Genomic DNA, 18516 nt, shown 5'->3' on the forward strand with positions numbered 1-18516 from the left:
ACAAAAAAAAGTTTTAATAAAATGGATTATAATGGAGGTTCATTCCAGGCCCTCAAATTATCCGATGATAAAACACACCAAAAATAAAGTGTGGGGGCTTAAATATTTTTGTTTGTTTATATTCTAGAGCATAAAAAAAACAAAAACTATTAATTTTAGGAAAAAAGTATGTATATATATATATATATATATATATATATATATACACGCATACACACACACACACACACACATTGATCCAATATAAGAGCATGCCCCACCTCCTGGCACGCACACACCTTGTGTGATGCTACCAGTCTTCGAGTGACGCTCGCCTCGAGCGGATCCTGAAACCGACTGACAGGTAATCTCTATTGATCGTCGATATCCTTCATGTGTATTTGTGCATTCATGTGAATTTTGCTGCATATGAAGATTAAAATTGATGCACGTGAAGTTCACTGACAACAAAATTGTCTTTTATCTTTGCTGTTTTTTGTTTAAGACTTGCTTTGGATTCTATGGAGATTTTGAATAATTTTGATATTTTCAAGTTTGCTTGACTCCACATTGTCTTTGACGTTTACAAAAATAGAGATTAAGTTCTGTGCAAAAACAAATTTTTCACTTAAGATTGATTCCAGAACGCTTTGAAAACGTGTCCGTTGTTGACTTTCTTCATCGCAGGCAAGAAAAAAAAAACATGAAGCAGAACATCAGCGTCACCAAGAACTCCTCATGGGAGGCGCCGCGGGTCCGCCAGGACAACGTGACCTACGTGGACTTCTACCTCCACCGGCCGTCGGTGGCGGCGGTGTTCGCCGCGTCCTACCTGCTCATTTTCCTGCTGTGCATGCTGGGTAACGGTGTGGTTTGTTTCATGGTGCTGTGGCGTAGGAGCATGAGAACCGTCACCAACTTGTTCATCCTCAACTTGGCTGTCAGCGACTTGCTGGTGGGCATCTTCTGCATGCCCACCACGCTTTTGGATAACATCATTACAGGTGCGCCGCTTACGCACTTAGTTGGGCACTTTCTTGCCTGCTGCTCTCATCTCATCTCATTCCCTCTCATCTCATGTCCTTATTAGATCTCATCTCATCATCTCATTCCCTCTCATCTCATCTCATGTCCTTATCAGATCTCATCTCATCTTATTTCATCTCATCTCATGTCCTTATCAAATTTCCTCTCCTCATCTCATCTCATGTCTCATCTCATCCCCACTAACTTCCTCATCTCGACATCTCATCAACTCCTTTTTCTTCCCGTCTTCACTTTTTTAGGATGGCCTTTTGGGAACCTCATGTGCAAATTAAGCGGCATGGTCCAGGGAATCTCAGTGTCTGCATCGGTTTTCACCCTGGTAGCCATAGCTGTCGACAGGTAAAAATGACCCAACTCTTGTAAAGTTTTAACCTTCCGACGAGCTTTAAACACATTCCGTTGCATTAAAACACCCTTTTAAATTATTACTCAATGCCTGTTCCCATTCTCACACTCATGAAACTGGAGATAGCATAATGTAAAAACAAATAATTGGTTTGTTCCGGTCCAGGTTCCGCTGCATCGTGTATCCCTTCAAGCAGAAACTCACCATCGCCACGTCCAAGTTCATCATCGCCGGCATTTGGGTGCTGGCAGCGTCCATTTCCTGCCCGTCCGGCGTCATGCTGCACGTGGCGCAGGAGCCCAGCGTGCGCATCGTCCTGCGCCACCGCAAAGACAGCCAACCCTTCTATTGGTGTCGCGAGAACTGGCCCAGTCCGGACATGCGCAAAGTCTACACCACCGTGCTCTTCGTCACCATCTACCTTGCCCCGCTCACCCTCATCGTCATCATGTACGCCCGCATCGGCCTGGCGCTCTTCAAAAGCGCCATAACAGGGGCGTCTCTGAGAAGCGGCGGGACAGGACCCGCTAAGGAGACCCGGCACGCTGTCTCCAGGAAGAAGAAGCGCGTGATTGTCATGCTCCTGGTGGTGGCGCTGCTCTTTATCCTGTCGTGGCTGCCGTTGTGGACGCTGATGATGCTGAGCGACTACGCCAGCCTAACCGAGCGCCAGTACCACACCATCAACATCTACTTGTACCCGTTGGCCCACTGGCTGGCGTTCTTCAACAGTAGCGTCAACCCTATCATCTACGGCTTCTTCAACGAGAACTTTCGCCGCGGGTTCCAGGCTGCCTTTAAATTCCAGCTGTGCACCGTCGTCACCGAGCACCCGAGGAGCTTTTCCCTTCGCACGCAGCGGAACGCCGTCCCCCCGGTCCGGTCTGTCTGAGAACAGGATGTGATTGTGGAGGTTTCCCGGAATTAGATCAAATAGATTTTTCTGGATTGTGGGTCACTTGTCAATTTGGATTGGCTTCAAATCAATCGTGATTCGTTGGCAGTCAATCCAGATTGGTCTCCAGTTAATCCGGATCCTGTCAATTCAGATTGGTCGCCAGTCCAACCTGGATCCAATTAATTAGATTTGGTCTCCAGTCAATCCAGATTCAGTCAATTTATTGGGTGCAAATCAGTCCAGATTGTTCTCAAATAAATCAGAATTGAAAAGAAGTCAATCTGCACTGGTCAGCAAACAAGCTTCGAATTTTGGCTTGGGTGCCAGGTAATCCAGATGGTCATCAGGTCCTGCTTCCCTTTATTGGTCTTTTTAAAAAAAAAAATTATTTGATGTGTTGTAACTGTTAAGTGAATATTCTCAGGCTTTGTATTCAATCCATCAATCACGTCCGCCACCATGAATCATTAAAATTTAAATTTTATTGTTTTTATCTCGTGGATTAATTTTACCCAATCCAGAAGATACTGGTTATGATTATGATTTTAAACGAGAACCTAATCATGAAGTCTTCCTGTGGCCTAAGCGAGAGTCTTGGTGGTAATTCCCGGGAGGAATCACGACTGTCATTTTGTTTAATGCGATCCGGTGCAATTAAAGGCGCCGCACAGGAACCAAGGCAGTTCGATTCGAGTCCTTTGAGTATTGTCTTCTCCCGCAGATTAAAAGTGTCTTTCTGGACCGGCTAATCTGCCATTAGAGCATCCGCCTACAGCGTGTTTAATGGACACGACTTAACGTTGTTAAAAGCTAATCAGGTGTCAATCAAATACGTTATAGAGCAGGGGTGGGCAAACCTTTTGATTGGCGGCCCACAATGGGTTCTGAAATTTGACAGAGGGGTCGGACCAGGAGCAGTTGGATGGAGTGTTTTGGTAACCTCACCTCATCGGAGAAAAAAAAAAAACGTTTAATTTTAAATGAAAGTGAACAAAAGTGTTACAACAATATATATGTCTTTGAAAAACCACAGTATTTAGAAAATAAAACATGAACAAGGTTAATTCATTTCATTTTTTTCAAGTTCGGCGGGCCGCATTCAAACGTTCAACGGGCCGCATGTGGCCCCCGGGCCGTAGTTTGCCCACACCTGATAAAGCACGTGGTGCAAGACTTGGAGTCGTTTTTGATCAAATGTATTAACAGTACAGTTGAATGGATACAGTACATGTTTCCAGGGATTGTCTCGACGTCGTCGCCGACAACACGCTTCACATACAATGTGTACAAGATCTTGGAATTCACATTCAAAGTCCACGGAGAAAAAAAAATTATTAAAAAAAATAAATAAATCACACACCTGTGTCCGGATTCTTACACTCCTCGCGTCAAAATATCCTGGACGCTCCACGTGAGTTAAAATATTGAGACGCACATCATCAGTGCGTCGTCATCGGGAGATCTTCCACTTTGGTGGCATGCGTCCCAATATTTTTGTACCCATGGTGCTACGAGCCCCAAAAAAGGCATTTCATACAAACTCACTGATCAAAATCAGTACTTAATTTTTTTTAATTTTATATATATAGATCTGCAGCAGATGAATGGTAAGCAACAATTGGAGAAGCGAGAAATCGCTTTTCAATTCACCCTCAAGATCATGATGCAATTTACTTGTATTTAAAGTTTGCAGTCTTTAAAAACAAACAAACAAATCTGTCCAATATGCTAAAACTGTCTACATGACCTGACAGTGCAATATTATTCAAATGATCTTTTTCCAAAATCCTCCCACTCTGGCCTTCTGTTTTGCATCCAATTCAATTTGCAATTTTTGTGTCGCGGCATGGCAAAACTGGCCAATCGGAGACTGTCGAGACAGATGGAGTGAGCGAAGGATTTGTGAGCTCTTGCTCGCGGCGTCAACATTATATACAGCAAGCGTGGTCACAGGATGAATTCAACTTGGCGCTCAAGGCATCGCTGTACCAATGGTTCACAATCAAACAAAATCTCTTGGATTAGTCCATCTTTGAAGGACCCCTGGAAATGGCCAAAATGGCTTCTTGAAACTAAAATGGGAAACTTGCCGTGTCTTTTCCGTTGTGGCTTTTTGACACATTGCTGCATGAAACAGTCTCTGGGGGCGGAATTTGTTAAAAAGTTCTCGTGGTATGTTTTTGGTCGTCCCACAAAATGAAATATGGTGGGTTTATAAGTATGGGAAAGGCCTCAAAATGGTCTTTTTTTTTTGGGCCTAAGAATAATAATGATGAAGAAACAAAAGAAACAAATCGACTTGAAGACTTCTCGACAACAGTTCAACCTTCATCCTTGGAAGAGTTTTCCACCGCATTTTGTTCTTGGTACAAAGGCAGCCTCTTGGCCGTGCGATTCCGACTCGGCTCGTCATTATCTGGAGCATTGTGGGAAATAAATGAGAGAGAGAGAGAGATGCAGTAAAGTAGACTTGATGATTTTGGGATGTTTGTTGTGGGCGGATCACGAGTCTGATTTACCACCTTCTGGGTCTTCAGCAGAACCGCCGTTGTCACTGTGGGCGGCAGCGGCGAGCGTCTGCTTGGGCTCTTCGTTGGCCGCGATTCTCAGCCGGGCGCTTTCGAAGACAGATCTGATAACGATGGAGTCCTCGTAAATCTGCGGTAGTAAACGTAATACACTAATTAGATGAGCAAGTAGCACCTCGAAATGATCGTCAAACTTTGCCCCTCCGTCTTGGACTGTTTTTCTCAACTTCTATTGAGCCAGATTTTATAGCAAAGAATCAATGTCATAAAAAGTCGATACACTATTCTAAAAAAATCAACTAAATTGTATAAGTCGACTAATAAAATAGGTCGATTCCGTAATAATGGTCACCGGTGAAGAGGACAGGCTAGTTCTCACTAAACCTGCTTTGTGTTAAGAACCTTTTATCCTTAACTCTTGTGTTGGTACGCCACCTAGTGGCTGATGCTAATTTTGTACTTTCTGCTTACACTCATTTAGACGAATACAATTTACGGACATGACGTTTGCCCAACAAGGCGGGGAAGGTCTGAAGTTTGGAACTTCCTAAGCAACCCTGCAATAAATTCTCCAACAATACAAGTATAACCTGCCACTAGCACCGCTCTGTAGTTGAGCTTCGTTTTAGGTGTTTTTCAATTAACCAGTAGATGGCAGCAATGCACTAAACTTGTCAAGTCAGTCGGAAATCAAAACGAACAAGACGTAATTTTACTTCTTTTTTTATGTTTTACTCTTGTCGAAGCATCAACTGTAAGTACGTTTTGACATTATTAAGTGTGAAATGTATATGTAAACTTGATTTATGTGTGAGCTGGATGGTATATATTTATTTTTTCTAACCTGAATTGTAATCGCTAGCTCGTTAATGCTAATATCGCGATTGCTAACTGTTTAGCAAGGAGTCATTTTGTCGGAATGTGATTATTAATGTGTATAAAAGATGATTAATTCCATTTATAAACTTTAACTCAGCTTTAATCTTAGTAAATACTTATGTATACACAATAGATTTGATAGTGACGGCCGTAAGTCTACAATACATATTACAGGATTTACTGTATTCCTTCTGCCCATGTTTGAGCATTTATTAGATATCCTTGATTTTTATACTAAGGCCCATGTACTAGTACACTCTACTCTAGGTCATCACTCGAAAGACAATTCTGTGCACTAACAGGAGACTAGAGCACACTAGTTGAATGAGATGTATACTAGTAATGTGTTTCCACTACTCCTGCCACTTTTGGCCCGCAAACACATAATTAGACCTTGTCAATGAACTAGCACTTGAAACACTACTAGACACAACTAGTAGGAATGTGTCACACACCACTGGCTTCCTGGGCCCTACCAGTGTCACTAAAAAGGCCTACTACTAGTTTTGTCTCACTCGGTCACATGCAGTTGTCAGACTAGAGTGCAGAATGTAAAATCATTACCAGTGAGACACAGTTCAACTAGTGTGCTGAATTGTCCTACTAGTGAGGACAATGAGTGAACTAGTACATATCAAGGATATGGAATCATTTTATTTACTTTTTCTCTGCTGAACCAAGTGCCAAGTCCAATCCAAATTCTGGGGATTCACCTGAGATCCTTCCAGGTTGTACGTCTGAGCATTGTGACAGAGCAGGAAAACGTCCTTCTCCAAGTCCCCCACACTTCTGTACTTGTGATTTCGCACTCGCTCCTTGAAAACAAAAAGAAAACCGTCAATGCAAGAGTAGGACTCTAATGACAATTGGGACTTGTACGATCATAGATGCTCAGTTGCTCACTCGGATCCGTCGGAAGTCCACAGGCTTTCGGATCAGCTCGTAGTACTCGGGGGCTTCCTTCCTGGAAGGTAGTTGGACAAAGCCTTTGCTGATCTGTCGACCCAAACTGGAAAGATAAAGGAAGTTACGTTTTAATGCAGGGAATTGGTCTGACTGCCATTACTTTGTTTTACTCAACAAAATGTTGACACCATCCGGCAAGGGAGCTCTATGTTTCGACAACCTGTGACATTGGTGGCGAATATTTGTTTTATTTGATCGCGTGGTGACAACGTCAGGCTAGTGTTTCCTCACCCGTCCTTGTAGTTGACCACCATGTCCACCAGCGTGCTCAGTTGCCGGGTGAGCTCAGGCGGATTCGGGGGTAGCTTCTCGGCTGGCGGTCGCCCTCGTTTCCGTTTGACTTTTTCGCCAGCGGTGTCGTGCGCCGCCGGCAGGGGCACCTCCTTGTCGCATCGTTCATCGTGTTTGCGCTTCTTCAGGTCGCCGCCGTCCTCCTCCATCTTCCCGCCAGCTTCCGGCTGTGGTTCAGGAAAGAGTCACGGTTAAAACTTTAAATTTTGAGGCTCAATGCCAGCAACTTGGAAATGTTCTTTGTACCATGGACTCACTGGATTTTAGTTACATTTTACCGAAGAAATGTGATAATAAACCAACGGTTCTGCGTTACTTTAAAAGACTCATTTTAAGATTTCAATCTCCTCATTAGAATTGAGTCGGATTTTGTTAGAAAAAAAATCCCAGCACTGTAAAAAAAAAAGTGTAATTTGTCATTTTCCTGTTATTATTTTCGACCACAAAATTATTGCGATAGAAAAACATTTGTCTTTTTCTTTTCATATGTAAATTCATATGTGCAATTTTGTAATTTTTGATCGCTCTCAATAGCATTAGTGGGATTTTATTGCGTCTGCCATGTTTAGTACGGTCCAACGTTATTTAGTAACATTTTCCACAAATATTTTACAATCACTTGTCCTTTGTGCATGCACATTTTTTTCCCCAGCCGCACTGTAGCTCTCCTTCTAGTTTGTGCTGTAACCGCTGGGCTTTGTTTGTTATATTCACCCCGCAAAATAATTTTGGGGGATGCTAGCGTGCATGCTTTCTGCGGGAGAGCCGACCAGACAGAATACTGATGCGCGGCTGCACGGCACATGCTAAACAACACGGATCGCCAAGGACACGGCTGGCGGCGCTGAGATGTTGGTAAACAAACTAAATGCACACAAGCAGGCGATTAGGTGGTGGGTGGGGGTGGCGGTATGCTGTGAGAGAGCTCCGAGGGGGGGTCTTGGTGATGAGAGAGGGGAGGGGGGAGGGGAGGGGGGGGACGTCTGCAGCATCACCCTGGAGGAATGAAGGCGTAATCTCCCCCGGCAGTCGTCCACATTCCCGCCACACCAAGCCTTGCCTCTTTCTTGACTAATCTGACTGAGATTACACTCCCCCCCCTCTCACACAAGAAACGCTCCCTCTCTCGCTCACATCCACCCGGGAATGTCGGGATGTTTACCTGAGCGCGGTCTGCGGGATCCAGCGCGGCGGCGACGGCGGCAGCGACGGGGGAGAGAATTAGCAAGCCCGCATAGCAGCGAGCTGCTAGTCTCTTCATCAGCTGATCACTCAACAAGAAGCGGAAAGGGGGAGCATAGAGGGGTGGGGGGGGGCGTGGGGGAGAGAAAGAAAAAAGCACTATGTTTTCATACACAAATCAATGAGGGGGGGCAATGCGGACGCTCACGTCTGCATCGCTTCCCGACGTCTGCGGCAGGCCCCGAGCGCGTCTCCCTCTCCCTCCGCATGCTTTCAACATCCGGACTCCCTTTCTTCTCTTAGCACCCTCCCTCTCCACAAAGGTCTGCTTTTGACTTTGCATTCCATCCCAGTTTAGCGGCGAAGCGGCCCGACACACTTCCCGGCCTGTAAACACAAGGACTCGTATTACAAGCGAGGAAAAAGGTGGAAAAAGGCCGAGGTGAAGTTGACTGCGGGCGACATCTGGTTGTTGTTAAGCTCTCAATTGGATTTTTTTTTCCATTGGGGCAAACAAAAAGCATTTAAAAAAAAAAAAAAAAAAAAAAAAGTTGTCGAAAGCTGGCATGAAAGCGCTTCGGCTGGACCGTGTACAATTCCGCCGTTTGGGATTTGGAAAGAAATGCGTCCGTCCGCACATGGATTTGAACAGGCGCTGGCGCATCGTTTAAGAAAGGCAACAAAAATCGTGAGAACGACAAAATAACGTCACGAGCCACCTCATACACACATGCCGATAATCAGACCGATTTTTAGCCTGACGTCTTCGTGGACCAAAGTCAACAAAAGGGTCTTGTACTTGTGACATGCATATGTTTTCACGACTGATTATCAAGGCTCTTGTGTGATAAGTAGCTCCTCCTATGTTGGTCATCTAAAGCCCAAGACATTCATACCTTTCGATAATTGGGCTGATTTTGGAATGTCAATGTGAAAGGCGCATTTAGACCCTTTTAATCACTTTTGGGCACCTCTAACTTCCATTGTACCGACCCTAAGAGTAAATGATGATAGTAGGCATGCATTTTTTTTAATTATTTTTTTTATGTCATTGTCATGCGATTGAGCATTCAAAGCAGGCTCTGTTGATACGGCAACGACAAGAATGCAATAGTTGAAATATTGAAAAAAATCAAATGATAACGAGATTTTTAAAGTCATCTTAAAATCTGATTGCATTCTTATTGAGTTCTCGCGTCGTCTCCGGCAGATGAATGCGTTGAGACCAGCATCAGTCGTGTGTTTTTTCCGGGAACCGCTCAAAAACCACTGCCTGTTGCCGTGGCAACAGCAAATTGATGGTTGGCAGCGCTTGTGTATGATTTGATTTGATTGCACTTGCTGGAAAACCGCTCTCGCTCTCACACAAACGCTCACGCACACACACAAGTGTTTTAGGACACAAAAGGCATCGGTTGTACTCGTTTTGTTTATTTTTATTGTGCAAAATGTTGGTGAGCCTGACAAACTGGCGAGAGGAGCAAATGCATTAAAGGGGAAGTCAAGTCAAAAAATTTTTCTTTACGATATTGTGTTCTATGCACCCACACTTGTCCAAACACCGTAATCTGATTGTTGCCTTTTTGCAATATGAATGAAGCAGAAAACAAAAACTGTTTTTCTCCATCTCAAGGCGCTGTCATTGCCTGATGTCATTTCCGAAGCTCACTGAGATGTAAAAAAACGGGAGGATTTTTCTGGTTTATTCATATTCCACAAACGCAATATTAAATATAAAAAAAACCTGTTTGGATTATTGGCGGCACACAGAACACACTATTGTAAGGAAAATATCCGACTTTAACGACAGTTTATAATAATAAGCTACATTGAGCAGGAATGCTGTGGGCTTGTTTTTTGAATTTGTAGATTATTTCATCATTGGAATTTGGTAAACGTGATTTCCGACTTCATTAGCGTGAATCACAAACGGCTTCAGATTATTGCTTGGATATAATGAAAGACAGATTTAGGAAGAGAGATTAGCAAATTCCTCGTCGGCTAGCGTTTATCCTGCATCCAGAAAGGAATTAGGACCTTCCACAATGATGAGCCTGTGAAACACACACAGAATGACACACATTATTTTGTCGTCTTTTTATGATAATAAAAAATAAATGCAAATCTCCACATGCTGCGCATACCTCAGCATGTACTTTGGAGAAGTTGGCGTGCGCGTAGAGGAGCACGGCGATGTCATTGTGTCCCGCCTCCAATGCAATAGACAAGGCAGTGCTGTCATCCTGGGCACAAATAGATGTTTATGGCGGACTGGGAGAAGCAGTGCGGGCTTCAGAAAACTCCGTTTTGCTGCCATCTGCTGTGTCTTCCTTGTAACAGATTCTCTGCAATTTGTGGATTATTTCTTGGCGTTGAGGGACTGTAGAGTATAGTGATTGGATTAATTATCCGATAACCGATATTTCAAGCCGATATTCATTGGTTGAAAAAAGGGAAAAATGGTGTTAAATTTTTCAAAATAATAACTCCAAATCTTGACTTAGTTTAAATGCCTTCAAGCATATTCATGAAACAACTTTAGTGATTTACAACATGTTAAAGCTTTTTTTTTTAGATCTTAGAAAACTTCATTTTTAAAAGTCCAGCAAAAAGTGCATGGAGCTCTCAGGCTCAGCTGCACGTATTATAGTTCAATGACAACAAACTATAGAAAATAGTTTTCTATTATTTGTGAGTTGTAGTCGACTGACATTTATTCAAATTTCGGCAAAGTCTGTTGTCGTGCGTGTGACTCGAGGTGAGAAAACAAACAGGCTGCTTATTGCTGATTGCCTGCTACCCACTGCACAAGGAAATAATCAGATGGTGCTGTGGGCGGGCCAATCTGCTTCTGCAGGCAGGGCCACCAGCACACCAAAGAAAGAGAGTGCTGCAGCGAGCCAAAATAAACCAGCTTTTAATTTACCGGCCTCGAACGTTATTAAAAAGACCGATGCAGATTATAGGCAAAATGCCAAATATCTGCCCCCGATAATCGATCTGACCGATAATCGGTCTATCACTAATACAGTGCGTGGACTATTTCGTCAAATAACTGGCATCACATTTGTGTCAAGCGTGTTTCGGCCCGTCACTCACGCTGTCCGTCAGTGCGGCATCACACTCGGGCTGATCCAGCAGCAGCTTCACCATGGCGGCATGGCCGTGCTCGCTGGCGCACATTAGCGCCGTGGAGCCCTCGTCATCCTGCGCGTTGACCACGGCGCCGCGGGCCAGCAGCGCCCGCACCATCTCCATGCGGCCGTGGCTTACGCCGAGCATCAGCGCCGTCTGACCAGCCTGATTGGCACACACAAAAGCGGAAAGTCACTTGAGAATTCAGAAAAAAAAATTTATTTGAGCAGTGTCCGGAATGCTTGCAATGACCCAGTAGGGAATTCCGACATGAAAGTAGTTGGGGTGAGTGCAGAGGACGCAGAGGACAGGTTTAGATGGAGGCAACTGATTTGCTGTGGCACCCCCTGAAGGGAATAGCCGAAAGAAAAAGAAGAAGAATAATTCAAATAAAGTATCAAATTAAAGGTTGACTGACCTGGCTGGCTTTGGTGTTGACGTCCCCTCTGTCGAAGAGCTGCTCCACCACTTTCATGTCTTCCGGTCGGTCCACGGCGGCGAGCGCGGCCAGCATGATAGGCGTGTACCCCGCTTTGTTTTGCTTGTTGGCATCGCACACGTCTGTAGATGGCAGTTGGTTTTCAACATCACACTCACCAAGTACCGGTATACGGTAAATATTAACCGCCTCCTGGAGCTGAGTTAAATTTTAAATTTGGTACGTCTACCCGGATTCGACTGACAAAAAGCCTCCCGAACATGAATCAGTCTGTCTTTTTGTATTGACGCTGCCATTTTCAGGTCATTTTAAACTTGTGGACCACATTTACTTTAGATGAAGGGCTCGGCGACTGACGGTGACCGCCATTGTGTGTGGGCACAGCATGTTAGAAAGGTATCGGGTTCCCCTGATGGGCAGGAATGTTCTTAAAAATGGTGCCGCTAATGCTTTGATTTCCTCCCCAAAGTAAAACAAAGTCACTGTATGACCTGCCCTTAAATTATAAGTCTTGCTTCTGGTTTAGTGAAAGAACTGCAGACACTAACTTTGTCATTCCCTGCTGGTCTTTGTTCAACCCCACTAAGCTATAAACAATGTCCAACTCTTAAAAGATATCCCTCATGCTTAAATTTAAAAGCTGAACTGAATGTGCGGACTGTACCGGCATCCAGCAGCTTCTTGACCACGCCAAAATTGGAGTGTGACACGCTGTAGTGCAGCGCTGTATTGCCGTTGCTGTCGGCCATGTTGGCAACGTGTCGCAGTAGCGTTGGCGAGATGACGCGGAAGCCGGACAAGTAGTCCTCTACGGACTCGACGGATGCTGATTTAGGGCTGGACACGGAGAACCACTCCTGCTGGACCGTCTGCAGGCAGTCGCGCTGCCGGGGAGAGGACACAGCACGTAGTCGAAATCAGTTATTTGCTCAAGTTCTTCCCTGGTGGAGGTAATTATTCCAGTTATGTGTTTTATGGCAACTCAGCAAAAACACAAAACCGGTATGGCGTCTTGAGACTTGAACGCAACACCCCGTCACAACCAAAGCATGCACTTTAGCACTTTAGCATATTAGCATTTAGCATAAACGCACCAGTTCTCTCCCGGGCAAGCGCTTGCTGTCACTCAGGTGCGTCTTCAAGGCCTGGCAAGCGGACATCATCTTCTCACTGAACTTGCACCTGGACACATACAGCAACACATTTTATGAAATTATTCCCAATTGTCTATTCTCATTTTCTTATCTGTGGGTTTGTACGTTCGATTATTTGTTTAGTCAAGACTTCAAACTAATCTGCCCAAGGCATTCGCAGTCATTGCATTCAGCGTGTCAGATTCAACATCGCGAAAAGTAGCCGTAAGTGTAGACCACAGGTGTCAAACACAAGGCCCAGGGGCCAGATCTGGCCTGCAAGCTCATTTTATGTGGCCCGCGAAGGGCAAATCATGTGCGTCAACTTCCTTTTTCTAGCACATTTTCTTCACTTTTAACAACATTGTGATATGAGATATTGCCATTTATTTGTTCCCAATCCTCTCCTTTTAAAATTAATTGAAGAATGGTTGAATAATGACTTACTGGTTACTGGCTTTCCATCAATTTGTTGTTTGTGATAACAGATTCCATAACAGATCTTATTTAAGGGTGCAATGTGACGCATTGATAACATGCAAACTACGAATCCAAAAATGCAGCGTAAAAGCGTGATGGTTCTAGAATTATATCCGATTTATTTAAACCAACGCCGTAATTTTGACGTCGGGCCACGAGCTTCATGGCGGTTTACATGCATGAAAGCCCCGCCCCCCCTCCAGAACAAGACTGCAGCACTACCTCTTGGTGATTTGTGATTTTGCTGACCCTTTGGATGCTTTGCTGGCGACAACGCCTTTGATCCGTTTCACTGGCGTTGCATCGATTAGAGCCTCCCGTGACTTCCTGTTTGACGCTCCGTCCACCTCTGGATTGTCAACGGAGAGCTTGGGAGGTGGGTTTAACCTTCATTGAATAATTATATAATTGAATGTTTGGTGGAGCTAGCATAGGTATGAATTTAAGCAGAAGTACATCTACTTGTGTAAAAAAATAATAAATTAATAAATTAATACATTAATAAATTAATCAAGTGTAGGTCATTGTCATTACTGATAAATGGTGCTAAAAAATAAAAGATGTAAACGGTGCCTACCCGCTGGCCGCCTTCATGAACCTCATGTTTTTCCTGCTGTTGCTGCAGCCTTGCTCGCTGTTTTCCTTCTTCGTGGCCTTGCGTGGAACACCGAAAAGATTTGATCCATCTGGACACAAAATGGATTCAGGTTTAACAATTTTATTCATTCTAAACAACACTGCTATTTTCACATTCGCCTCTGTGAGTTCGCTCGATGACTTATGTTTTTTTTTTTCCTTCTCCCCATTCTAAATCGGAGATGTGTATTGTGAAAGAGAACGTTGGCTCCCGCACTGCTTCTTGCTCCTGACCGAGACATTCAATTTTTAGACCCTTGACCACAAATTGCTGTGCAGCAAAATGACTTCCAAAACCAGATAACATTCCAAACATTGCGAGTGTCTCAAAGGCAGCCACTTCCTCCAAGCCAAAAGGGTAAGTTTAACTGAAGCGCGAGAACTCAAAAGAGGCTCGCCAGCTCAAGCGGAATTTTAAACCACCACGTGATCATGTCGCCGTATTTTGAAGCGATTATTTACCTCTCGCAGCCGATGAGGTCTGTTGTTCTAACAGTTGTATCATTCTTTTCACTTCCGAGTCAGATCCGCCCTGTTGACACGACGTGCACGAGTCTGCCGGCAATTGAATTTCTCTGTTGACTGTGGCAGAGAAAAGACAACAAGAGGGCTTTTGAAAGGTAATAAAAAAAAAAAAGTATTTGACACATTGCAGAAGTGGTGGGAGTAACTCGCATGTTTGCAAGTTACGACAAAGTTTCAAGTTGTAACCTTCAAGTTTCATTCGCGTTTCAAGCAAGTTAAGTCAAGGTTCACGAATAACAAGTCAAAGTCAAATCTAGTCTTGCGAAAGTTTTGGCCAAACAAGTCCTAAAATTGGCAACTTAAACCGGACTTGATTGAAGTCATGTGACTTGAGTCTTTGACGGTCCAAGATAGGACGTTTCAAGTTTATGAATGGTAACTCGTTTTGCCAACGGCTTACCGTACGTGTTCACGTATTAAAAGATCTACCTGAATCCAGTGGACCTCCTTGAGCTGTAGCTTTGGCATTGGCTGATCGCGATGAGCTGGCTTTTCGTTCAGTTTGAGGGCCGCTATGTGTCTTGAGTACTGATGAGATCTTTTCGCTACTGTCCACCGCGGCATTGCACGGAGACGATGCAATCTGCTGACAGGCGGCGCCGTTCAAACCAGACAGATCTCGTATCCTTCCCTCGCCGACGCCAATGCTCCGAGTGTTCAGCGGGTCCGGTAGATGGGATGGTCCAGAGGCCATGTTTTGGGTCTTCAGGCCAACCAGGAAGTTCTCATGAATGCTCAGGAATCCAACACCAATGTCTCTGGTATTTGGTTTCGGGACATTTCCTTCCAGGGGGCTGGTTGCGACCCCAACTGTGCGTGTCTTGAGGGTGCACTTGACATCTTTGACCCCTTTGCCGACTGATACAGACCTGGTCGTGGCGGCCTTGGTGGTGTTGGTGTGCTTGTGTTGGCTTCTGAGGATGGTATTTGTGCTCGAGTCGGTGCTGATGGCGTGTCTTGTGTTTGTGAAACGAGACACGGAGCTGAATGCGTTGTTGGTACGCTGGGATGTTGTCTGTGGTGATGCCGTCAGTCCAAGACCTTTGACGGGATCTGTCACCGTGCCTCGAGAAACCATTTCCTTTGCTTGGCAGACGATCACGTTCACGGAACAGTCTCCGCATGCAACTGACATGACTTCTTTCCGCCCCAGATTCTGCCACGGTATGTCCGTGTTGCTTTCGGCATCACTTAGCTTCACCTCCGCCCCGACTCCTTGGGAGTTTGTCAAAATGTGGACCCCCACGCCCTTCTCTGTGGTATCTGCTCGCTCTTTGACCTCCCAGCGGCTCATGGCCAGATCAGGGCCAATGCTGACATTTTTCATCTCTGGGCCACCGCATGATATCGCCACATTCTTCACCTGTGTGGCATCCTCCGTAGTGGCGTCTTTGAACTCGGTGTGGTTGCCCACCCCTCTGCTTGTGGTGTCGGGTCTCGCCTCAGTGCTACAGTTCGCAACGGATGGCCTGGCGGAGGAGGCTTTGTCCACTCGGTTTCTCGCTTCCGCAGCTTGAAGCTCCAGTTTCAGTCGGTTCATCTCAGCCTGGAGAGAGGATTCCTTCAACTCTGCCTCCAGGTGAACGTTTTTCTCCTTTAAGGCCGCGATGACTTGTTGCTGCGCTTGAACTTCTGCTTCTAATTCCGTGCTGCGTCTACGTTGAAACGGTGACGTCAGTGAAGTATGATTGTCCTCTTTCATGACTTCTCCGTCAACTGTCTTATCATCGTTATGGTAACGGCTTCTTCCTTGCCATGTCGGATAATGTCCACTCTTGATGGCTCTTTCAAGTGCCAGCATCTCCTCATCCTTGTCGCTAAAGTCATAGCAATCCCTTTTCTCTTTGGCCTGCAGTTCTTCCTCATTACTCCCCTCCTCCGAGTCCTTATTCTGCATCTTGAGTTGAGAGGCCAGTTGCCTCTTTTCCTCCTGAAGGACCGAGATTTTCACCTTGAGTAAAGGGATGATCTTCACTTGCTCCTCGAGCTCCCTCAGCTTCTGCAGGGCCACCACCATTTGATCGCGGACATTCAGCAGCTGTTTTGGACCAACGCTCGAGACCGGGGTGCTTCTCCCGGATCCCTGCGGGCTCGACTGGAGGCAGCCTGTGCTGCCTCGGCTTCCCAATGAGTAGCCAAGAAGTCCATGCATATCGCTGCAGATGCCAGGAGTCTTGCCGTCATTGTTGCTGTCATCATAAGCTCCTAAACCAGTGAAGCGAGAGAGAGAACCGGGGGAGCTAACCCCTCCGAAGCTGGCCAGTCGACGGCGAGCACCAAGAGAGTGGCTCGTTGACTCCTGCTCCAGGTTTAGGTGTTGCTCAGCAATGGTCTGCTCCAACAAATGGTTTTGCTTTTGCAAAGAAGGAGTTCTTGAAGAAGGTGAGGTCTTAAATTCACCACTACGGTCTGGTCCCTCATTTCTGGAAGGATGTCTGTCGGCGGTGGATCCGTGCGGTGGCGGCAGAGGAGGTCGACCCAGGAGTCTTGTGTCATCGCTGCTAGTGGACGACAGGGACTCTGCAGAATGCCACTGGCCTGATGAAACGCTGCTTTGCGTTTTTTCCGCATTGCCGATGGCCACTCGAGGCCTCCTCTTAAGGCTTAGTCGCTTAATGTTGGTGCTGTTTTGCAGACTCTTGGAGAAGTCCAGTTAACTAGTTAGTCTTCAGGTAGTTAAGAACACCTGAAGTAAAAAACAAAACAAAACTGTTACTTCTCTTGCAAAGGAAAATCTAAAAAAGGCTCAGTTCAACTTCAAGCGTGACCTCGGTACTCGTCACCCTCTGTTTTTCCAAATGTTCTTTTTTGTCTCTTGCAATGCTTTTGACCATCATATTGCCGAGGCCGTCCCACATCGAGAGGAGGGACATCAAACCGAGGAAGGTTTGGCCATCCAGCACAAACTGTTTTCAGCAAGAACTATCCCCAAAATGTCAATTCTCGCTACACGGACCGGACTTACTCTATAATTACTCCTCAAGTTTCCCTCTAAATGCCAGCTGCCGCTCTTGGCTCTTGTCTCTTCGCCACAGACTTTCTTTCACAAAGTATGCAAGAGACATTTCTGTACTGTTAACTTCATGAAAAAAAAAAGAACACTTGATGTGACGGAGTTGAATATCATTTGAAGATTCTCTTTTATTTATAGGCTTGAACACATAAAAGCTAGTGGAAAGAATATAATCATTGTTACCTGAAGCATTGCTGAAGGCGAAACCGCGTTCCGTCTTGAGGACGTTTCCATCCTCTTACGATCCACAAAGAGCCATGCATCACAATGCAATGTAGCTACGTGCTCATCTTGATTGATCACCATTGTCCAGTACAAGAGCATCTCACTTTCGACGTCTGTGCTTCTCTCACTCTTCTCTTATCCACACACGGAGCACATTCTGCAGTTGACTGCAGCTCAGCGTACAATGCTTACATAAAGGAAATGCGATACTATTATTGACTTTGCACTTTTCTTAACACCACCGGTGGGACGTTTGGCACTTCATTCCTGTATTTAAGTCGATTTTTCAGGTATCCGTAGGCTATTTTACTCGGGGAATTTATTTTATTTCTGATGCCTTTATACTTTTACTCCCTACATTTGAGAATACATAATGTACTTTCTACTGTTGACTTTTTAACCTCAGTGGATGATGACAAAAAGAAGGACATAAATAAAAAGAGTGGTTTAAGTCAACCACTGTTGAGATCTTAAAGTTAAAAACAGGGACAGCGACATGGAGGAATGAGGGAGCATTGAGGCAATGAAGAGGCAAAATATTCCCTTCTCGTTGGTCTTATAACCACACACTTTGTTTTAAAAGTTTCTCTTTCTAATCAGAAAAATTACAAAGGTCATGTATATTTTTGGAGTTGTTATCATTAGCTATTTTAGCATTTTTGTTGGTCAATTCAGCAAAGCTATGTTGACCCTTGATTTGTTTCAACAGCTTTCAATTTCCTTGTTTTTAATACACGCTTTGGTCATGCTTTCTGCTCCAGTCGTACAGTAGTAGTAATTAATAAATAGAAAAAAAATAATGGCATAAGTTGAG

The 18516-nt window shown here is 44.9% G+C and overlaps 4 protein-coding genes across 6 annotated transcripts in view; 2 read left to right on the forward strand and 2 right to left on the reverse strand.

Annotated features, from left to right (window-relative positions):
- Positions 1 to 682: 682 nt before the first annotated feature.
- On the forward strand, positions 683 to 2264 carry LOC148319080 (neuropeptide FF receptor 2-like). Its single transcript, XM_088282048.1, has 3 exons — positions 683 to 983; positions 1266 to 1365; positions 1538 to 2264. The coding sequence occupies exons 1-3, from the start codon at positions 683 to 685 to the stop codon at positions 2262 to 2264; spliced, it is 1128 nt and encodes a 375-aa protein (XP_088138174.1).
- A 2289-nt stretch (positions 2265 to 4553) lies between these two features.
- Positions 4554 to 8882, reverse strand: LOC148319081 (SWI/SNF-related matrix-associated actin-dependent regulator of chromatin subfamily A member 2). Of its 3 annotated transcripts, none has more exons than XM_088280603.1 (7): positions 8325 to 8876; positions 8097 to 8275; positions 6875 to 7101; positions 6581 to 6686; positions 6391 to 6492; positions 4793 to 4928; positions 4554 to 4686 (listed from the first exon to the last, which is right to left on the reverse strand). In XM_088280603.1, exons 1-7 carry the CDS (start codon positions 8383 to 8385, stop codon positions 4592 to 4594), a joined length of 906 nt encoding a protein of 301 aa, XP_088136729.1. In that variant the 5' UTR covers positions 8386 to 8876; the 3' UTR covers positions 4554 to 4591. The 3 variants fall into 3 exon arrangements, with proteins under 3 accessions (XP_088136729.1, XP_088136730.1, XP_088136728.1); XM_088280604.1 differs by having other exon boundaries at positions 4560 to 4686; positions 4790 to 4928; positions 8097 to 8198; positions 8325 to 8882; XM_088280602.1 differs by having other exon boundaries at positions 4560 to 4686; positions 4790 to 4928; positions 8325 to 8882.
- lhx5 (LIM homeobox 5) overlaps positions 5483 to 18516 on the forward strand; it is a 77382-nt gene continuing 64348 nt past the window's right edge. Inside the window, exon 1 of the mRNA XM_088280601.1 lies at positions 5483 to 5552. The gene's annotated coding sequence lies outside the window, so the exon portion shown is untranslated. The remainder of the gene's footprint in view (positions 5553 to 18516) is intronic.
- On the reverse strand, positions 9428 to 17322 carry LOC148319083 (KN motif and ankyrin repeat domain-containing protein 1-like). The gene is made up of 11 exons (XM_088282049.1): positions 17248 to 17322; positions 14894 to 17102; positions 14402 to 14521; positions 13881 to 13989; positions 13526 to 13690; positions 12785 to 12872; positions 12355 to 12574; positions 11670 to 11812; positions 11216 to 11416; positions 10261 to 10359; positions 9428 to 10170 (listed from the first exon to the last, which is right to left on the reverse strand). The coding sequence occupies exons 1-11, from the start codon at positions 17320 to 17322 to the stop codon at positions 10147 to 10149; spliced, it is 3453 nt and encodes a 1150-aa protein (XP_088138175.1). The 3' UTR covers positions 9428 to 10146.

The sequence above is a fragment of the Idiotropiscis lumnitzeri genome, chromosome 18 (assembly GCF_059441095.1).
Source record: "Idiotropiscis lumnitzeri isolate Australia: NSW breed Sydney's pygmy pipehorse chromosome 18, RoL_Ilum_1.0, whole genome shotgun sequence".
Lineage (NCBI taxonomy): Eukaryota > Metazoa > Chordata > Actinopteri > Syngnathiformes > Syngnathidae > Idiotropiscis > Idiotropiscis lumnitzeri.